Genomic DNA, 20,253 nt, shown 5'->3' with positions numbered 1-20,253 from the left:
ATTAATGAGATTCCAATCTATATTCTGGACATTACTACCAGCCCATCACCATTTTAGAAAACTGGGTAGTTTAAAACTTGGCTGCTCTTCTTTCTTTTATCCTACCTGTCACAAATTCTGCACAGGCATGCAGATAGGATTTGGTTGCACTATCTTCAGCTCAGCAGTTAAGTCATTACCCTGGAGGTGAAGGACAGGAGAACCCTGCGCTGCAACAGGCAAATCTTCCATCTAACAAAGGGCCCTTTACTGTTCAACATGTCTGGGAGCTTTCAGGCCTTCTGCTGCAAAGGTACCCGCTTGCGCTCAGGCCTGTGACAACTTGGAACCTAGTCTTGTACAGGGTCAGGCTTCTGGGCTACCTAGATCAGCAAGACAAGGGACACCCCCAGGCCTGCCTGGAGACCCTGCTGCTAACTGTGCTGCTGCCACACAGGGTTACGAGCAGGAAGATAAGAAGCTGCCTTCGATCTATCCGTTCAGTACAGTCTACACTGACCGGCAGTGGCTCTCCAAGGTTTCCGATTAGGTAAACCCTACCAGAAGATGCCAAGAGACTGAGCCTGGGTCTGTCTGCATGCAAAGCACGGGCTCTGTCACTAAGCCACAACCCCTCTTCAGTTTGTCTCTTTAGGGTGAGAATATGCTTGCTCTTGGGCGCGCAGCCCTTCCAAGAACCGAGGAGAACTCACGCTTCACTGGCGATGGACGAGTTGCGTGACATGGTCTTTGGAGACATGTCATAGTCGCTGTCCGAGCGGTACAGGAAGGACTCACGCCTCTGGCTCTGCGGAAAGCTGGGGTGAAGCACCAGACCTGGGCTGGCCTGGGGATCCAGCGGGCTGCGCCCAGGTGACGGGCCATTCTCCACCTCGAAACTGCAGGAGGAGAAAAGGAAATATGTCAAGGAAGAACAGAAAATGGCCTGCTTGATACACAAATATGCAAAAGACACACAATCTCCCACAGCTGCCAAAGGGAGATCTCTGCTATTGTAAGGTGGAAAAAATTTCCAGACTTGTTTAGAATTTTTAATTAAATTTTCTGTTTTACAATTTTAAATACTCATTTTTACATCCTTAAAATACCAATGACTTCCCTTCTTCTATTTTCATGGTTCATTTTACATATCACAAATCCCTGCATATTTTACAGAAACTATACCATTCATTATTCCATTATTCCATCCATCATAACTTATTTACACTGTTGAATTTATCTTACTGCTGCCAGTGCTTTCAGCCGTACACATATATTCAATAAATGTTTTCCAATCTTCTCTAAACGTATGTTCTTCTTGCTCTCTTATTCTATATGCTAAGTCTGCAAGCTGCGCATATTCTGTCAACTTAAGTTGCCACTCTTCTTTGGCTGGGACCTCGCTCGTTTTCCATTTTTGGGCTATGGAATTTCCAGACTTGGCTGCGCCCAGATACTCTGCTCAGTCTTCCTTCTGTCCATAGAGCAAGATCAGCCTGAGCCTTTTGGGCAGTGGTGTCTGTTTCAAAGAACTGCCTCACCATGGAAGCCCACCAAGCAACTTCACAGCAAGGCTGCAAGTAGGGCTGGGTGATTCAGTGGGCATTTAAAGAGGAGTCTATCAAACTCTCACTTCTGAAACAAAATGTGAACCAAAACACAGCTACCCTTCGAAAGTCGCACTTATCCAAATTTTGCAATGCAACTCCAACAAAAGTGCAAAAATCAGGAGAAGTTCATACAAAAATGCTAAAGAATTTTAATGAGGTTTTTTTAAAAAAAATAATAGCAAATTTCTGCAGAAATGTGGAGAATTGAATTTAAGATTCGAAAAATGAGACTGACACGTCCTTCCATCTGTAGCTGCAAGACTATGCAACGCTCAGGATGGGCTGATGCATAGCATCTGACTGTTAACACTTTTAAGACTGGTTTCATTTGGACATGGCTGTTTTGCCATTTATATGGCAATTGTACACATTGTTTCATATCTATAAATATAAATGTTTCATTTGGACATGGCTGTTTTGCCATTTATATGGCAATTGTACAAATTGTTTCATATCTATAAATACGCTTTTTTTTATACCTTGTAAGCCACCTTGGGTAAATTCCACTGGAAGAGCAGTCCATGCCCAAATGCTATATGTAAGCAAGTCAGATACAAGCTTGACAGCCTTCTAGAGTACTGTGCAAGCCAAACTTGCAGTGAGTTCGCTACAAAGGTGAAAACAATTGCATTCCTCATTTCCCTCTCTGGGCAACTTTGTTCATGTAATGGAGTGACAGGGGTGTAGCCTGGATTTTTTTGGGGGGGGGACAGGACTTCTTTTGGGAGGGGGGAAGAACCTAACTATCTGTGATGCGATTTGTCAGTTAGTTAAGTATTTTTATTTATTTACTTGATGGGGGGGAATTGCCCCCCCCAGCTATACCCATGTGGAATGAGTAAGCAATTGACTGTCACAGACTGTGGCACAATGTCAGCCTAGTTTTAGATCCTTAGAATCTTTACTTACTTACTTACTTTTTAATAAAAATTAAAAAGCAAGCTGCTAGCCCTCAGTGGAAATATACTTTTCAAAGCAAGCAGGCCATTGCTTCTGAGTCACATATACAATGGCTTCCATTTCCCATATGGCCACCTCCTTCCCATGTCACCTCTATTTGCACTGTGCCTCTCTCACTATCACATAAAGCTTAGTTTTGCCCCAAACCTTACTCTGCGAAACCTCAAATACCGCGTTTGAAACAGAAGCCGAGCATGCCTCTACAAGAGTAAGACCTGCACCAGTTTTATTGACTCGCTTTCCTTGCTTTGAGGCTACTGAATTTTAGACTTCTCAGTAAAGGACTCTGAGTTCCTTGATGAAAAACTGGGCCTTTCAGCCAACACACAGCATAAACAAGTACAGCTTTGAGGGATTGTCTCTCTTCCTTCCTCATTTCTTAATCACTGCTTGTATCTCCCCCTAGTGGTCAGTATACCACTGTTTTCTACATGTACTTGAGCTATTAAATCTACTACAATTCAGTTTAGACCAGGGTTTCCCAAACTTGGGTCTCCAGCTGATTTTGGACTACAACTCCCATCATCCCCAGCTAGCAGGACCAGTGGTAAGGGATGATGGGAACTGTAGTCCAAAAACAGCTGGGTACCCAAGTTTGGGAAACTCTGGTTTGGACTGTCTCCCCTTAAGTGACTGGAGATGTTTGCATTAGCAAGTAACTGTGCAGAGGTTAAACAGTACCCTCATCCTGCCCAGTGCAAGAATCCCATGTGGCTTGAAAGCTGTTGTGGAATGACCATGGCAAAATGGAATGACCATGGCCAGGACACAATGCAAAAATGCCACCTGCAGCCACAGCGGGAACCTTTGGCCCTCCAGATGTTGCTGAGCCACAACTCCCATCATTCCTGATGTCTGGCCATGCTTGCTGGGGCTGATGGGAGTTGCAGTCCAGCAACATCTGGAGGGCCAAACAAGTTTGCTAATGCCTCCTGATCCCAACCTGTAGCCCTCTCAAAAACTAAGAACTTCCTCTCATCAATTCTGATCCACCAATTCCTTGATATCCAAGCTTTCCAAGGTCCTTCAATCACTGTTGCTCCTTCTGGCATACCATTACACAGGTCTATTGCCCTTCCTGCCCTCCCAGTCCGAGTTGGTCAACCCACCAACAGACATGAGGTACTGGCCTGGCTCACATGTCACACGAAACCAAACCATGGCTTAACTCAGCGCAGTGCAGCAGCAGAATGGCCAGAGAGGAAGGCACAAAACAACCATAACACACATAACGAACAAGTGCAAAATCATTGCCCAGTGGAGTTCCCCCTGCCAACTGTAGCACAGATAACTCACAGCCCAACTAACCTTCGGATGGATACATGGAGGCTGGGCAGAGCCATGATGTGGTGGTTACGCAGTTTATGGTGCATGCCATGTGGACGCAGGTCGCCCTCCCTGTTGCTGGGGAGGAGGAGGTCTGGGTTTCCTGCTGTCCCGACCCAGATACCTGCAGGAGTCAAGCAGCCTCTTTGCCTCGTCCCGCCCAGAGTCGTTTCAGAGGATGTTGGTGCAATCAAGTTGAGAAATGCAGCACAGAGTAGTAAGGGGCTGACTCACCACTCTGCAACCAAGACGGGGGCATGAGGAGGCAGGGCTGGCAGGGTCTCCCCCAGCACAACCAAAGAGAAGCTAGAAGTTCAAGAGAGTACAGAGCAGGTCCACCAGACCCTCCCAGAAGGAAAGGGGTTGGAGTTCCTCTTTATTGTGCTCCCAGCCTGTTTTGGTTTTGGTTAAAGATGAGAGAACAGCTCTTCCGGTACGCACGCACACACACACACACACACACACACACACACAGAGTGAGAGAGAGAGGTCTCTGCAACTGGATATCCATTACCGAGGCAAAGAAAATGTGAACTCCCCCTGAAATTCACTGCTTGCTTGACCGCAGTGCCTTATTTCAATACATGCAAATTCAGAAGGGTCCTAGGAAATGGAAGAAAACAAAGAAAGCCAAAAAAATCAAGAGCCCGGTCAGGCTGCAGCGGGTGGGGGAGGGTGTTTCAGATCCATCAAGGGGTAAGCTTACTTTCAAATAGTTCCTCCTTCTGCTATGGACAGTGCACAAGACAAATTTGATAGGTGCATGTCAGTAACAGAAGAACTCACATCCAAAGGAAAGGGAGAATGAACAGCAGCAACATGCCCAATCCTTGCGGGGTTTACCACTGCATTATTCTTACACGGTGAATCTATTCAGCTTGTTCATGGTCAGAATTCGCTGTCCCACATTTGAGACCGTGGCTCAGCCAATCTCAGCTTTGCCTATCTTTGATACAGATCTTTATTATGAGGATAAAAAAAGAAAAGGAGGCGCGCATTCTGCGCTGTGGTCACTGAAGGAAGGTAAGAACACAAGAATTATATCTTATGAATTGTCTTATGAACTTATTTAACAGGATGTTATAGCCAATGTTCATCTCTTATTGTTAACTCTTCTTTGCTTTTTTATTTTCTTTATCTTTTTCCTTTTATATTTTTGTGTTTAATTTTGCTGTAATTATTTGTAATGTATATGTAAGATGATATTTTGAATCAATAAAGACGAATTAAAAAATCTGGAGGGGGGGAAGAATTCGTTTGCTGCATATTGTATTGTCGCAACATTTTAATTTTTAAGCCACATTGTGAAGGTGGACCTTAAAAGGTGGGGTGGGGGAATAGCCCAAATATAATTATTATAATAAAAATAATAGCATATGGTACCAACATCTGAACATAGAATCGTTGGACTCCAAGTCCCATCAGCCCCAGCCACATGGCCAATGGTTTGGTATCATGAAATCTGTAGTACAGCAACATCTGGCAGGCCCCATGTTAGCTGCTCCAGTCTTAATACATCCCTCGGCATGGACATGCCATGCGGAAGTAAGCAAGCACGGCAAATGTGTGCATGCGTGAAGTGTTATTTCACAGGCAAGATCATGGCAGAATTAGACATGTGGTGTAAACCATTGAGCCTTGGGCTTACTGATCAGAAGGTCGGCGGTTCGAATCCCCGCAATGGGATGAGGTCCCGTTGTTCAGTCCCAGCTCCTGCCAACCTAACAATTCGAAATCATGTCAAAGTGCAAGTAGATAAATAGGTACCGCTTCGGTGGGAAAGTAAATGGTGTTTATGTGCGCTGCTCTGGTTTCGCCAGAAGCGGCTTAGTCATGCTGGCCACATGACCCAGAAAAACTGTCTGCGGACAAACGTCAGCTCCCTCAGCCAGTAAAGCGAGATGAGAGCCACAACCCCGGAGTTGTTCGCGACTGGACTTAACTGTCAGGGGTCCTTTACCTTTACCTTTTCGTATATAATGCATATTCAGTTGCATAGAGAGATCTTATTCAGATGTTGTTTTTCTTTTTGTACTGTGGATTGACTTCTGCGGTCGCTGTATAGTCGGGTCTCCTTTTAACTACTAGGACACCTGTACAGATGCAACAGAAATATGCAACAAGCCTGACAGTTGCCAAGTGTTTGTCTATAGTACCAAAGCACACTGACCATTAGGTCATCAGGTCTTTTTCACACACGTGGAGAGAGAGAGAGAATGGTGTAAGGGCAAACTTTGAACCCAGCCGCAGTACAAAAACAATCACAAAGCTCATCTGCTTTAAAGTGCTATGGAAAGAGCTCCCGGCTGCCTCTTCTGCTAGCAGGTCTGAGCAGCAGCTTCCTCCCCAGCTCACAGGGATATTTCGGTGCCTGTGGTCAGTGGGAAATCCAAAACAACAGGCAGAAGCTCCCAGAGCATTGTGTCCCATTAGTGACACCTGCCTGTCTTACTTTCATCATGGATAATGATTGGTAAATTCTGCTGTGATACCCTGTGGCTAAAACCATGAAACTGGCAGCCCCCAAGTTCAAAATAGGGGGGGACCCCTTCTACTTGTGACACTAACTCACAGACTCCTATAATTCACTACGCGGAATGAACAGGGCAGGACTTTGGGCAGAGGTCCCAGCGCCCAATCAGCAAAATGAGGAGAATTCCCAAACACGGCAAATCCAGGTTACTCTATGTTTGAGTAAGTAAAGTAGAATTACTATCTTTCACCCTCCCAAAATAAGACCATTAAGTCCAGAGTTTAAAGTCTCCTATCTGGACCACTGAATCCACTAACATTTACTCGGAGCAGAGCTTTATTAAAGACAAGCTTCCACATAATTCCCCCTGTTAATGTTCATGTCAGAAATAGGACAGAAAGGGTTAACTTTCTTCTGTGAGAACTGTGGGATAACCAGCCTCATATAACCAACATGCTTAAGTCTCATTAATGCATAAAGGAGTTAAGACCCAGGCTTAGCTCACCTTGGGACTAGGTAATCAAGACTTTGTCCCCCCACTGTCTACCACAGAAGTTCAAGCACTCTTAAGTTCTTCTATCAATAATTTTGGAACTTTCATCACTTTGTAACTAAGCCAAGTTATACTGCCCGTGCAACTTTTCTGACTAATGCATGGAAAAGCACATGACTCTGACCTTTGGAGAGTTTGTAAGTAAACCATTTTTAACTTACCAAATGTGTGGTCTTTTTCTATTCTAGAGGAAGAGGGAAACTTTGGAAGGAACTTAGTAGGGCATTTTTTAAAGGTCCAATAGGATATATTTCCATGCTTTACTTTGCTGCATATTTTGTAATTTTAAATCTCTGCTTGGGTTCTCTCACCAAAGAGTTCTTGTCCCAAACTTGAATCGTGGCACCCAGGGATCCCTATTCTGGCATATCCAGGCCATGTTTTCTAGCTGCTGGAATTTCTATCTTTCTGCTCAGTCCTCACTGCAACCTGCTAATTTCAATTTGCTTTTCCTTTGTAAAGTGTTTGCAGTATTCTCTACCTCTACCAAGGGCTTCCTATTTTGAGGACGATCAGCCAGGTTCAGTCCTTGGGAATTTTGCCAGCGTAATGCAAATTCACCATAAAACCCGCTGCTCTGGATCCCATGCAATATCTCAGAAGCTGCTAGGGAGACTGGAACCCAGATTATATGCACCCCAGTAACCTCTTCAGGCCTTTAGACAAAAATATTGTTGTGGGGATCTAAAGGTGTTCTGAACCAGGGGCTATGTATGCCAGTGGAAACCAGCAAATTCCTAAATATAAAATACTGGAAAAGACTGTAATGGATATGTGTGTGTCTTGACTTCTAAAAACAAAGGGTGCTTAAAAACGTAAGGAACATGCAGCTGTGGTGATATCAACTTGATGCTAAAGTCCTATTGGATTCACTTCTGACATATATTCATTGCTCCAACAAAAACCATGCTAAGAAATCATAGAAAGAACCACAAAACTAACCTAGAATCACAGCAGCTTTAAACATGTCCCTCAGTTCAATGCTTGGAATCAAATAGGCCTGGGTCATCATGTGCTCTCCTCCAGCTGAGCTTTTTCGGTGGAGTGGATCAGTTGTAAGCAGCTAGGCAGCCACTAGGAGGCCTCTATTCTCTTACAGAGAGAGCACCTCTGAAGGTTGATATGTTGGCTTCCTCAGGATTGCTATGCAACCCTAGAGAGGGAGGAACCCCCATGCCTTCCACATTGGGCAAAGGTATTGATTCAAGCTAACAGTCAACAATCCAAGCATAAAGCCTCCAATATAGTTTCCTTCAAATTCAAACAGTGGAGGGCAAGCACATTTCAAAGAACCAACTAGCGTTTCATGAAATTAATGAGTGGTTTAAAATTGAAAATGCCCCCCCCCCATCCATCTTAGTATAATCCACTGTGAGCATCTCTAGCATGCCCTGCCTCTGCTCAACGGAGGTGGGGCTGTGGGTGGCCGAGGTGACCTGCAAGACCAAAACACATTATGCAACAATCTGCATAAGCGGATTTGGGTCTCTCCCTGGGCTGAGAGATGATCAAGCCAAAGAAGGTGGAGTGTACACATTTAAAGCAATCGGCTGCAGGAGTGGGACACTAACGGGTGGAGTTCCCTGCTTCCCATTGCAGTCACGCTGATAAGAAATTTAACCCTCATTGCACAAACAAAGGAACCGAAGTGCAGGAAGAAGAGGTGCACAGATGTGAACTGAGCCTGGGGATTTTAGATTGTCTTCAAAGGGTAAGGAGTTCTAGGAATGCAGTCTGACGCTTTAAACGTCTGTCTGACTCATGGGCAGATAAGAGGTTCCTAATTGAAGCAAGCCTTTTGTACGACTTGCCTGGAAAAGGATCAAACTGTAGCTCGTGCTTTCCATTCATTCTGTTTGGATTTTCCTTGGAGAACGGAAGAGTTTTGCACAGAGTGTGACAAACTGGCACAGTGCAAGCAGAAGGGTGAGAAAGAATGTGTGCCTCATTCCAGTGATAGCTCCAGGGGTTGGGTTTTATTTTTGGCGGCGGGGGGGGGGGGGGGGAGCGTCTTGGGCAAGGTGCCCTCAGTAGAAACCCTCCCTACAGGGGCTCACCTCTTTCATGCTGCTGTTGCCAGTGCCCATTTCTCTCTTCCTTTGGACTAAGTTTGCACTGGTGCCCAGAGGAATGGGGCAACAGAAGCAGAGGCTGTTGCTCAGCCCCCCGGTGGAGTGGGCACCTTTGCAAGTGCCCAGCAATGGCAACCTCTGGTACTAGCCCAACTTCATTCCACCCAAGAACAGAACTGTTTTTGTGTTTTTTAAATTTAAATTAAAAATTCCACAGGTACTCTTATTTCAGGCCAATCTCCATTTAACTATAGAGCACTTTTCTTCTGTTTCGAACTGTTTGCTTTAACCTTTTGGCAGCAAATGGAGGAGACCCAACTTGGCTACTTCTGTACACACTGCGCAAGGGATTTCTGCAGAAACACACACACAGCTGTTGTGAGTATGTGCTTTTGTTGCCGACTTAAGTCAGAAATTCCTCTCGGAGAGTGCTAAGGCGCAGATGCCAAGAGCTGCCTACGTCATTCCCACAGGGGAGGAAATGGAAGCAGATAAGACTAAGGAGACACCATGTCAACGTAAGAGCAAAGAAGGTGATGGGGGCCTTATCAGTGCACAGACAGATGAGGGGAAAAGGGCAATAACTTACACTGGCAAGCAAGTGACACACCAATGACAACAGGTTATCAGGTAGATGATACTGAGGAAGCATTTTCTGACACTACACTGTACAGAAGTGTGAAAGGCACACATCACACCCAGGAGACATTGCATTTTTCTCTTCTGGTGCTGAGGACATGTGGGTTTCACACCTCAGCCACGGTCAACACTGACTTGGGAAAGAATTTTTTCATTCTTTTGTGTCTGAATTTTTTTTTTTAAAAAAAACTCTATTCACCTCCTGCCTTGATTACTGCAATGCACTCAATGTGGGCTACCCTTGACGATGATCTAGGGAAAGATGCTGCTACCAGATTGCCTGCTGCTTCAGTGTGATGACATGTAACACCTATTTTGCAGGATCTAAACTGGCTAAAGGTAAAGGTACCCCTGACCTTTAGGTCCAGTCGCGGATGACTCTGGGGTTGTGGCGCTCATCTCGCTTTATTGGTCGAGGGAGCCGGTGTACAGCTTCTGGGTCATGTGGCCAGCAAGACTAAGCCGCTTCTGGCAAACCAGAGCAGATCACACAAACACCGTTTACCTTCCCGCTGGAGCGGGACCTATTTATCTACTTGCACTTTGACGTGCTTTCGAACTGCTAGGTGGGCAGGAGCAGGGACTGAGCAACGGGAGCTCACCCTGTTGCAGGGATTCGAACCGCCAACCTTCTGATCGGCAAGCCCTAGGCTCAGTGGTTTAACCCACAGCGCCACCTGCGTCCCTTTCTAAACTATAGGTCTGTTAATAACAACCCCCTGAACAAGGTGCAAACTTGGTACTTGATGGACTGTCAGCCCCAACAGTCGGATTAGCTGAGGGGGCTCTTCTTTTTCCACCACTGGGAAATGTCACTTGATGCACATGGCGACACTGGACTGGAGAGGGCTTTCTCAAGTCATAGTTGTGCCAACTGTGGCACTCCTTCCCCCTGGAAACACTCATGTCAAAGACATCACTGATGGGCTTAATCAGATCACAATGTTTCTCCAATGCTCTGAGTGGCTTGATTCATTTTTCTTTGGGGTTTTAGGTCTCTCTGCACTACTGCTGCTATTTTGACCTATTTTTGATTTCATTGTTATTTTTGTGTTGGACACTACTCTGGGATCACATTGAGGTGAAAAGCAGTTTATAAATTTTATAAATCAAATAATCGGCAAACATTCTTAAATTTAAAATGATTGTTTGGACAAGCTTGCTTGGCAATCAGAGAAGGAGAAAAGGGGAATTGGGGAAGAGTGCTGTGCCCAGGTGAAAAATGTTAGGGATTAGGAAGAAAGTATCCGCTTGTGTTTTGCTTCAACATTCCCTACTTTCCCCAGTCTCTCATTTATGTTTCCAGCTGTTTACCCTCTTCCATATTTCAAGATCGTATTCTGCTGATAATAAACAACAGAAATGTGAATCCTGAAGAATGTCCACAGGGAACTGTATGTGTATGGTGTATGCTTCACTATCTTGTTCGCCTCTGTAGATAAACAGGGGCCTAGGACCCACGTACCTACGGGACCGCCTCTCCTGCTATGCCCTGCGGAGGACCTTAAGGTCCACAAATGACAACAAGTTGGAGGTCCCAGGTCACAAGGTGGTTAGATTGGTCTCAACTAGGGCCAGGGCCTTTTCAGTACTGGCCCCGACTTGGTGGAACGCTCTTTCCCAAGAGACTAGGGTCCTGCGGGACTTGACATCTTTCCGCAGGGTCTGCAAGACAGAGCTGTTCCGCCTGGCCTTCGGTTTGGACTCAGTCTGCCGCTTATATTTCCCTCCCCATATGGTCTTGATTTATTGGCTACTTTTAAAATGAGGCTGCATTTTAAATTGCATTTTAACCTGTATTTTATATCGGCCCCCCCCATTATGTTTTTACTGTGCTTTTATTGGTGTTAGCCGCCCTGAGCCCAGCTCTGGCCAGGGAGGGCGGGGTATAAATAAAATTTGTTGTTGTTGTTGTTAGAAATCAACAGTGCAGTCCTATGCATTTTTACTCTGGAGTAAATCATACTGTGTCCTATGGAAATTATTTCCAGCATGGATAAAACTGAAGCTGAAACCTGCAACTCAAACCACAGATTAATAAAGCATACATCCAAGCAGATGTGTTTTAGAGTTGGACTTTTAAAAAGTTACAGTACAGTACAGGAAAGAAAACCCCTTCCTTTGCCCTAACGTCTGATGATAAAAAATACTTCAGTTGTGTCCATGTGAGAGGGGAGGCCGTGGCTCATTGGCAGAGCCCATGCATAAGATCCCAGCTTCAACTCATGGCATCTCCAGGTAACAGAACCTCAGGTAGCAGAGTTGAAGGAAATCCCAAGACCCTGAGAGATCTGCGGGCCCTCAAAGTAAATGGGCTGGATGGACCAGTGGTTATCCTCGATGTAAGATGTGCTTCATATGTTCATGTGTGCTTGGGAGAAGGGAAGCCAGAGGCACTCCAGCTTAAGGTATAAAGAGTGCTTTGCAAGCAGAAGGATCCCCAGCTTCTCCACTTAACAGGATCTCAAGTAGGAAGACTAAGAAAGATCCTCTTAAGATCCTGAAGCTCTGTCATTTTGCAGACAGTACAGTGGTACTTTGGTTCTCAAACACCTTGGTACTCAAATAACTTGGAACCCAAACACTGCAAACCTGGAAGTAAGCGTTCTGGTTCGCAAACGTTTTTCAGAAGCTGAACGTGCTCTGTTTTGAGTGTTACGCTTGCGTTTTGAGCGTCACACTTCTGTTTTGTGTCACATTTTTGTTTTTGCAGCTTTTTTGTTTTGTTTTTGTGACTGTGTGGAACTCAGTTCAGCTCCTGATTGATTGATGTGTGACTGAAGTACATTCTTTATTGCTTTCATTTTATGGATCAATGGCCTTGCTAGATAGTAAAATTCATGTTAAATTGTTGTTTTAGGTTTTTTTTTTAAAAAAAGTCTGGAACGGATTAATCCATTTTGCATTACTTTCTATGGGAAAGCGCACCTTGGTTTTGGAACGCTTTGGTTTAGGAACGGACTTCCGGAACGGATTAAGTTTGAGAACCAAGGTACCACTGTAATGGCATATATGGGCCAACAGCTGGACTTGGTAGAGGAACTATTTAAATATTACCTTGGCCATGTGCAGGGTAGCATTTTAAAATGGCTTACCATGTATGCAGCCTCCAGCTTATGCTAGCAATGTGTGGTGTTTGCAGATGGAAGCTACCCATGTAATGTAGGGGCTGCAACCACAGCTGCAAGAATGCTATTTGCCAAAAAATGGGAGGAAGAAGAAGTTCTGATGAGAGAAGAATGGATATAGAAGTTAATGGGCTACAGGTCCAGCCCTGAGGGCATTCTGGCGGTTCCCTCACTGTGATAAGTGAGGTTACAAGGAGCCAGGCAGAGGGCCTTCTCGGTGGTGGCGCCTGCCCTGTGGAACGCCCTCCCATCAGATGTCAAGGAAATAAACAACTATCTGACTTTTAGAAGACATCTGAAGGCAATCCTGTTTAGGGAAGTTTTTAATATATACGGGATATATATGGGAATGGATATATAAAAGAATATGTTGCGATCATTTGGAGTATGCAGGAAGGTGAAAAGAAATGTAAAGAACCACAGAAAGGGAGGGAGGGATGTCGGAGTTTGGAATATTAAAATTATGATTGAATAATTGTTGTAATATATATAAATGAAAATTATATTAAAAAAATTAAATAAAACCACACATGTAACGTAGGGGCATTACACAATCCCCCGCATGCCCCTTCGGGATCACTGTGGGCTTTTTGTTGTTGCCTGTGTTATCGGCTAAATAGCATTCCCACTTGGTTTTATACGGTCATTATACTCAAGGGCAGCATCCTGGCGTCATCAGGCTGGTTTGCTTGGGATGCACACACCTTTATAAAAAAACCGCCGTGAGGCAGCTTGTGAGATGTTCCCCTAAGAAGTTTGTAGCCATGTGAGGATGTAGCGCAAGGATCGCAATGTTGCATCTGTGGGCACCCACATGACCCTATCCGCCTCCCAAAATTAGGATGCAGCAGCCAGCAGAATAGGTTGCTGCATGTGCTTGGCTGTGGCGTATGTGCAATGCCCACAACAGTTCCTCCAGTTTGCAAATATTCCCCACAGACCCCCCAAAATTGTCAGCAACCCCAGTATAGTGTATATATATTATTATGGAGGGCACATGCTGGAAACACTAAGCTGAGTGAAGCAGAGACTCATGCTGGCAAAATCTGCAGTTGCCTCTGTTTCCAATTAGTATTGGGTGTGGTTATTCCTTTGGAAGGTTTGTGGTGTGCAGAAGCTCTTTACCCAGAGAGTTCATTTAAGGCTAGGGCACCAAGTTGGACGTTACCTTGGTACAGCTGGCCAGGCAAGAAGGGTGGGTTTGGAGGAGCCTCCTTGTGATCAAGAAAAGGAGGGGGGACAGCTGGTGGAAACATATTCTCAAAGTGTCACAAACTCTCCTAAATCCAGTTTCCCCAACCTGGTCCCCTTCAGATGTTTTGGACTATAACTTCCATCAAGACAAGTCAGCACGGTCATAATGAACAGGGATGAAGGAAGGTACATTTCATAATCATCTGGAAAGCCTAAGGGAGAGCACCCACACATTCTTAATCTCTTCCGGTTGTTCAGAGACCAAGCTACAAATCAGTCAAGTTTCCATTTCAAATCTCTCCTCTGGCCTGAACTCACTAAGCATCCTTCTGCAAGCCCACTACACTCCAAACCTCAGGGCTCTCATCTGCTATATGGTGAAGAAGAAGAAGAAGAAGAACAAAAACAACAACAACTTTGTTAGCCTACTCATCATGCCTACCTTATAGGGTTATTGTAATGAGTCAACAGTGTGTTGCAGCAGCAAAAACAGCTAATGCTATTCTAGACTGCATTAACAGGAGCCCAGAGTCCAGATCAAAAGAAGTAATAGTACCACTGGGTCGGACCACTGGGAGTTCTGTGTCCAGTTCTGGCCGTTGCAATTTAAGAAAGATATTGACAAGCTGGAATGTGTACAGAGGAGGGCAACCAAGCTGATCAAGGGTCTGGAAACCAAGCCTTATGAGGAACTGTTGAAGGAGTAGAGTATGTTTAGCCTGGAAAAGAGGGGACTGAGAGGGGGTATGATAGCCATCAAATACTGTCACACAGAAGATGGAGCAAGCTTCTTTTTTCCTGCTCCAGAGGGTAGGACCTGAATCCATGACCAAGTTACAAGAAAAGTGATCTCAACTAAGCATCCTTTGTTGCAGGTTTTAAAGCAGAGTTTGGATGGCCATCTGTCATGGATGCTTTAGCTGAGATTCCTGCATTGCAGGGGGTTGGACTAGACGACCCTTGGGGTCCCTTCCAACTCTACAATTCTATGATTCTATGATTTACGACAATATAAGAGCACACAAAGTATTTTGGATATGCAGAAGTGTGATAGCAATGCTAAGCATTCTTTCATTTTACTCGCTGAGAATGTGGGCAACTCTCCTTGACTTTTCTGTTGCGGCTCAATGTGACAATATTTGCAGAATGCTTTGGAGCTGGAGCCACAAGTAGATGAATGTAGAGGCAGAGTAAACAGGTTCTCTGATGCCCTGCTTCTCCCTTAGAGAGCAATCAAGGAACCAAGTCCCTCCACTGTTGTGCCATTCCTGGCTCCCATGGGACCTCCCTTGTGATGCAAACTGGGTTCTGCTTTCTCACTCAGTCCAGAGATTCAGAATGTGCTAATGAGAGCTGGTAGTTCAGCAGGCAGCTCTCCTATGAAAATCAGACAGAAGAATAACAGCTTCCGTTATGAACAACTCCCTAGCATCGAAGCCACTGCAATTCAGAGAGAAAGTTACCTGTAGAGAACATAAAGGTAAAGGTAAAGGGACCCCTGACCATTAGGTCCAGTCGTGGCCGACTCTGGGGTTGCGGTGCTCATCTTGCTTTATTGGCTGAGGGAGCCGGTGTACAGCATGACTAAGCCGCTTCTGGCAAACCAGGGCAGCGCACGGAAACGCCGTTTACCTTCCCGCCGGAGTGGTACCTATTTATCTACTTGCACTTTGACGTGCTTTCGAACTGCTAGGTTGGCAGGAGCAGTGACCGAGCAATGGGAGCTCACCCCGTTGCAGGGATTTGAACCGCCAACCTTCTGATCGGCAAGCCCAAGAGGCTCAGTGGTTTAACCCCAATGCCACCTGTATCCCTTAGAGAACATCCCCAACAGCAAACCATCAATTATTATTATTATTTTTTTAATAATTTTTATTAACTGGCCAATCACATCAAATTAAATCACATCACATAAATTCCAAATTACAAAGCCAAATTTTTAAATTTTGTTGGGGGAACCCATACTTCAAGATCCAAAGGGGGATTCAGATCATCTTCTTATTACTGCGTTAATGTCCAAATCAGTCCCAATCAGTCCAAACAAAATTCATAATTCTATCCAGTCTTATCTTGGTGTTTCCACATCATATCTTGTTCATATAATTTCTATTTTTCCTTTACGATCTCTTCTGTTAGTCTCCTTAAGCCGATAAGCAAAATAATAATCCTGTGTGGATTTCCCGTTCCTCCACTAAGTCCAGATGGTTTCCATATATCTTCTTCGTAGATAGCAACGCTCTTTCCATCATAAATTTGGCATTTGTCGCTCTTAAGTCCCACCGAGAAGTTGATCCACAATATGTAAACAACTCTATTTCTCTCTTTCTCCTCCCAGACCCAAGAGCTCCAACAATGCCTCCCAAAATGGCGACGGCATTTTTAACTGTGTCATTCCAAAACTCTTAGCTTTCCAGCTTCATCTTGAAACATTGCTTTGGTTCGAAAGTTTATCTCCACACAGCCTTAAATCCACAGCTTAAGTCCTTAGTTTCTGACTCATTAGGGGAGGGGATTCTTGTTAAATCACATAAGAAAAAGGAAGGCAGGTTTTTTCCCCCCTCCCCCCTCAGTCATTTGTCATACCATATCTTGACGTATCTTCTCATATTTTATTCTTGTCTTGTTATCAGAGATCTCTTCTGTCAGCAGTCTTTACTCCCCTTTTTCCTTGAAGCATGTGTAATTTATCTCGTCCAAATTGTTTCTTTTGAAGATGCTTGCAACTAGCGGCGCGAATCAGGGACGGCGTCCAGGAGTGCCGGAATCCCACAGGAGGGCTTTGTGCCTAGTGCCCCCACCCCCACAAATTCGGGGGTGGTATAGGGCACAGCAGGCAAGGGCCGTCCCCCCCACAATCCTGGGGGGTTAAGGAGGCTAATTACCCCCATCATAGCCTCCAAATTACCTCGTGTGGGTCGGAGAGATGTTATTGTCAGCCATCTTCCGATGCGCCACCTATTGGCCCCCTAGCAAACCATCAATTAAGTCAGGTAAATGTATACAGACAAAGCAAAGGCAATATTCTGGCCTTTGAAGGCTTGGGTAGAATAATATGTTTCTTGCTGTCAGTGTGAATGAGTGTGCATTTAAGACTAGAATAATGCTTGTGTCAAGAATACGTGCCGATGCATGAGATGGGTCAATAGGTGCTGGATTTGTGGAACATATACTTGGCTGAACAGAAGCCCATATATCCAGGAGCATGGACAAAACTGGACACTTGTTGTTACATATGGCCCAGCCGGGTGCTCAAATGCCAGCTAATGAGCACTATGCAATGCATGTGCTGGACATCCTTTGCAACTAAACAATCTCTCACCAAGGGATGGCTAGAAAGCTACTCCCAAATGGACTGCAACCATACTCCTGGACAGATTTCTGCCCAGCTTCCAGTTTAAGACAGATTAACACCCCTGGGGTTAATTAAAGGGAAGAACAAACGTCCTGTTTTAAGAGACCTTGCAGGACTGGAGATGAGGCTGAGAGTGCTCCAAGTGGAGAACAGCCTTGACCAAAGGTGTCATGGACTTTGAAGAAGCCCGAACTCAGGACGAAAGGGAGAAACATGCTAAGAGGAAGGCACATTTGGCAAATCCTCAGCATGATCAACTCCCGCTCAGACACTAATGTCCCCACTGTGGAAGGACATGTGGATCCAGAACTGGCCTCCAAAGCCACTTACGGACTCACTGCTAAGACCGTGTTCATGGAAGACAATTTTACTCGGCCACAAGTGATCACCAAAGAAGCAGCAGCCCCAGGACAAATCTCCATTGAAACTGTGTGGCAAACAGGTCAGGAGACGGGTCTGTTCAAACTCAAATAAAGGACTCTAGAGTCAAAGGACTCTAGTGCAACCAAGTCACTGCAATGTAGAAAGGGGGAAAGTTCACACATAACAAGGAACTAATGCTGGAGCAAAACCACCCAAAGAGAGATAGAATATTGGCTCCTTTTCAGCCTTTGTGTTTGATCAGTAAGCTTGAAGCAATCCTGTCTGTTGAAAGAAGACAGGCTGAAAGAAAAACCCTAAGTGGAGCTGAAAGAAGAAAGAAATGAGATTCCTTGGTCAAAGGGCCCTACATTCTTCTCCCTGTGACCCAAAACAGACCATTGGTGTTTGCAAGACAAGTATCTTAGGGCTAATCCAAACTTCTTTTTCAAAGCACAGGTTGGGGCTTTAAAGCTCCATGTCAGAGGGCAGGGTGTGTGTGTGTGTGTGTGTGTTGTCCCAGCACTTTCCCCTAGAAAACATGCATTCTACTGCTGAATTGGAACAAATTGCAATTGGGTTTTCTGCAGATTGCTGTTTGCTCCAATCTAACAGTAAAATGTAGATTTTCCTGGGGAAAGTGCCAGGACACCCCCCCCAATATAACCCACAACTGCTAGGACATGGAGCTTTAAAGCCTGGAAAGTGTGGTGCAAAAGGAAGTCTGGATGAGCCCTTACAAGGTCTAACTTCCACAGCTAGCTTGCTATGGGTCAGCTGCAGCACCGGCCACCAGATAACAGGTCTCTATCTCATCATTAAGAATGGAGAAGTCAAGATGCTTCAGATTTTAAGCTGCAATGTGGAGGACAAGCTGCATACGTCCCCGCTGCCACTCACTTTCGAAAACTGTCTTATTCTGAGTTAAACTACCGTATTTTTCGCCCTATAGGACGCACTTTTTCCCCTCCAAAAATGAAGGGGAAATGTGTGTGCGTCCTATGGGGCGAATGCAGGCTTTCGCTGAAGCCTGGAGAGCGAGAGGGGTCGGTGGGCACCGACCCCTCTCGCTCTCCAGGCTTCGCGGACCTCTCCGCAAGCAGCGGGAGCGCTCCCGCTGCTTGCGGAGAGTTGCCTGCATGCCGAAGCCTGCGCGCGCTGAGCTCAGCGCGCCCAGGCTTCGCGGACCTCTCCGCAAGCAGCGGGAGCGCTCCCGCTGCTTGCGGAGAGTTGCTAGCATGCCAAAGCCTGCGCGTGCTGAGATCAGCGCGTCCAGGCTTCGCGGACCTCTCAGCAAGCAGCGGGAGCCAGCGCTGGGCTCCCACGGCTTGCAGAGAGCTGCCTGTTTGGGGGCTGGGGTCAGGGGAAGCTTGGGCCTCCCCCGCCCCAGCCCCACGCCTGGGGGAAAAATAATTCCCCCCCTTTATTTCCCCCCAAAAAACTAGGTGCGCCTTATGGGACGGTGCGTCCTATAGGGCGAAAAATACGGTACTTGTCTTCAACTGGGGGTCTAGTGGACCCATTACAGCTAGGCTAGTGTGGGGAAAACTCTGGCCTGGAAGCTGAATACCCACCCACCCGCCGGACCCTCTGTCCTTTGTGACTCTACCCAGGGAACACCTCTCACCTGCCCTGTTTCGCATTCTTCTTGAGTACTTTTGCCTGGCTGAATATGTCACTGAACTCCAATAATGCCGTTTGCTTGTCTAGCTGGAGGACAGTGTTGAGAGCATGCGTATAAACTAGCCTATCATGCAAAGATGAATTTTACCTTCACTGCTCTGTTGTCTAATTCAGGGATGGGCAACCTGTAGCACTCCGGGTATTGTTGGAGTCCACCTCCTATCAGCCCCAGTGCAAAAGTAAAAGTCTCTAACTTTGTTGCTTATGGAGACAGAAGGAAATGACATCCTATAGGTAGAATTCTCCCCAACTGCTCAGTGAGTTGCCTCCCACTTTCCAGTGTTCTGTCTGCTCAGTTTAATAACTTAAGGATGGAGATTGTAGCTGTTTCAACATAGCTGAGGCTGGCTTGAAAGATGAATTGCTGCTCATGGCAAGAATACTTATCACTGTGGTGTAGTGGTTAAGAGTCCTAGACTCGTAATCTGGTGAACCAGGTTCGTGTCTCCGCTCCTCCACACACAGCTGCTGAGTGACCTTGGGTCAGTCACACTTCTCTGAAGTCTCTCAGCCCCACTCACCTCACAGAGTGTTTGTTGTGGGGGAGGAAGGGAAACGAGAATGTTAGCCGCTTTGAGACTCCTTCGGGTAGTGATAAAGCGGGATATCAAATCCAAACTCTTCTACTTCTTCTTATCTGACTTTTGACACAGTAAACAGGCTTACTACTTGATCAGAGACAACAGTGGGACCACAGAGGCTGGTGCATGTTGACTACAAGAGGTGATACCTCTCTCACACTACGGTGGTACCTTGGGTTACACACGCTTCAAGTTACATACACTTCAGGTTACAGACGCCGCTAACCCAGAAATAGTACCTCGGGTTAAGAACTTTGCTTCAGGATGAGAACACAAATCGTGCTCCAGCGGCAGCAAAAGGCCCCATTAGCTAAAGTGGTGCTTCAGGTTAAGAACAGTTTCA

At 45.7% G+C, this 20,253-nt stretch overlaps 1 protein-coding gene across 6 annotated transcripts in view; it reads right to left on the bottom strand.

Annotated features, from left to right (window-relative positions):
• Positions 1–20,253, bottom strand: part of PDE4A (phosphodiesterase 4A) — a 378,145-nt gene that overhangs the window by 62,622 nt on the left and 295,270 nt on the right. For 5 of the 6 annotated variants that reach the window (XM_083593229.1, XM_083593228.1, XM_083593233.1 and 2 more), the window contains one exon: positions 693–878. In XM_083593229.1, the coding sequence (XP_083449355.1) occupies positions 693–878 (186 nt within the window). Of the gene's footprint in view, positions 1–692; positions 879–3,857; positions 3,908–20,253 lie in introns of those variants that run through there. The other variant, XM_083593232.1, reaches the window with a different exon arrangement.

Source organism: Podarcis filfolensis (assembly GCF_964270895.1).
Source record: "Podarcis filfolensis genome assembly, chromosome: 17".
Lineage (NCBI taxonomy): Eukaryota > Metazoa > Chordata > Lepidosauria > Squamata > Lacertidae > Podarcis > Podarcis filfolensis.
Note: the sequence above shows the minus strand (reverse complement) of the source record. Positions and strands in the feature narration are given on the sequence as shown.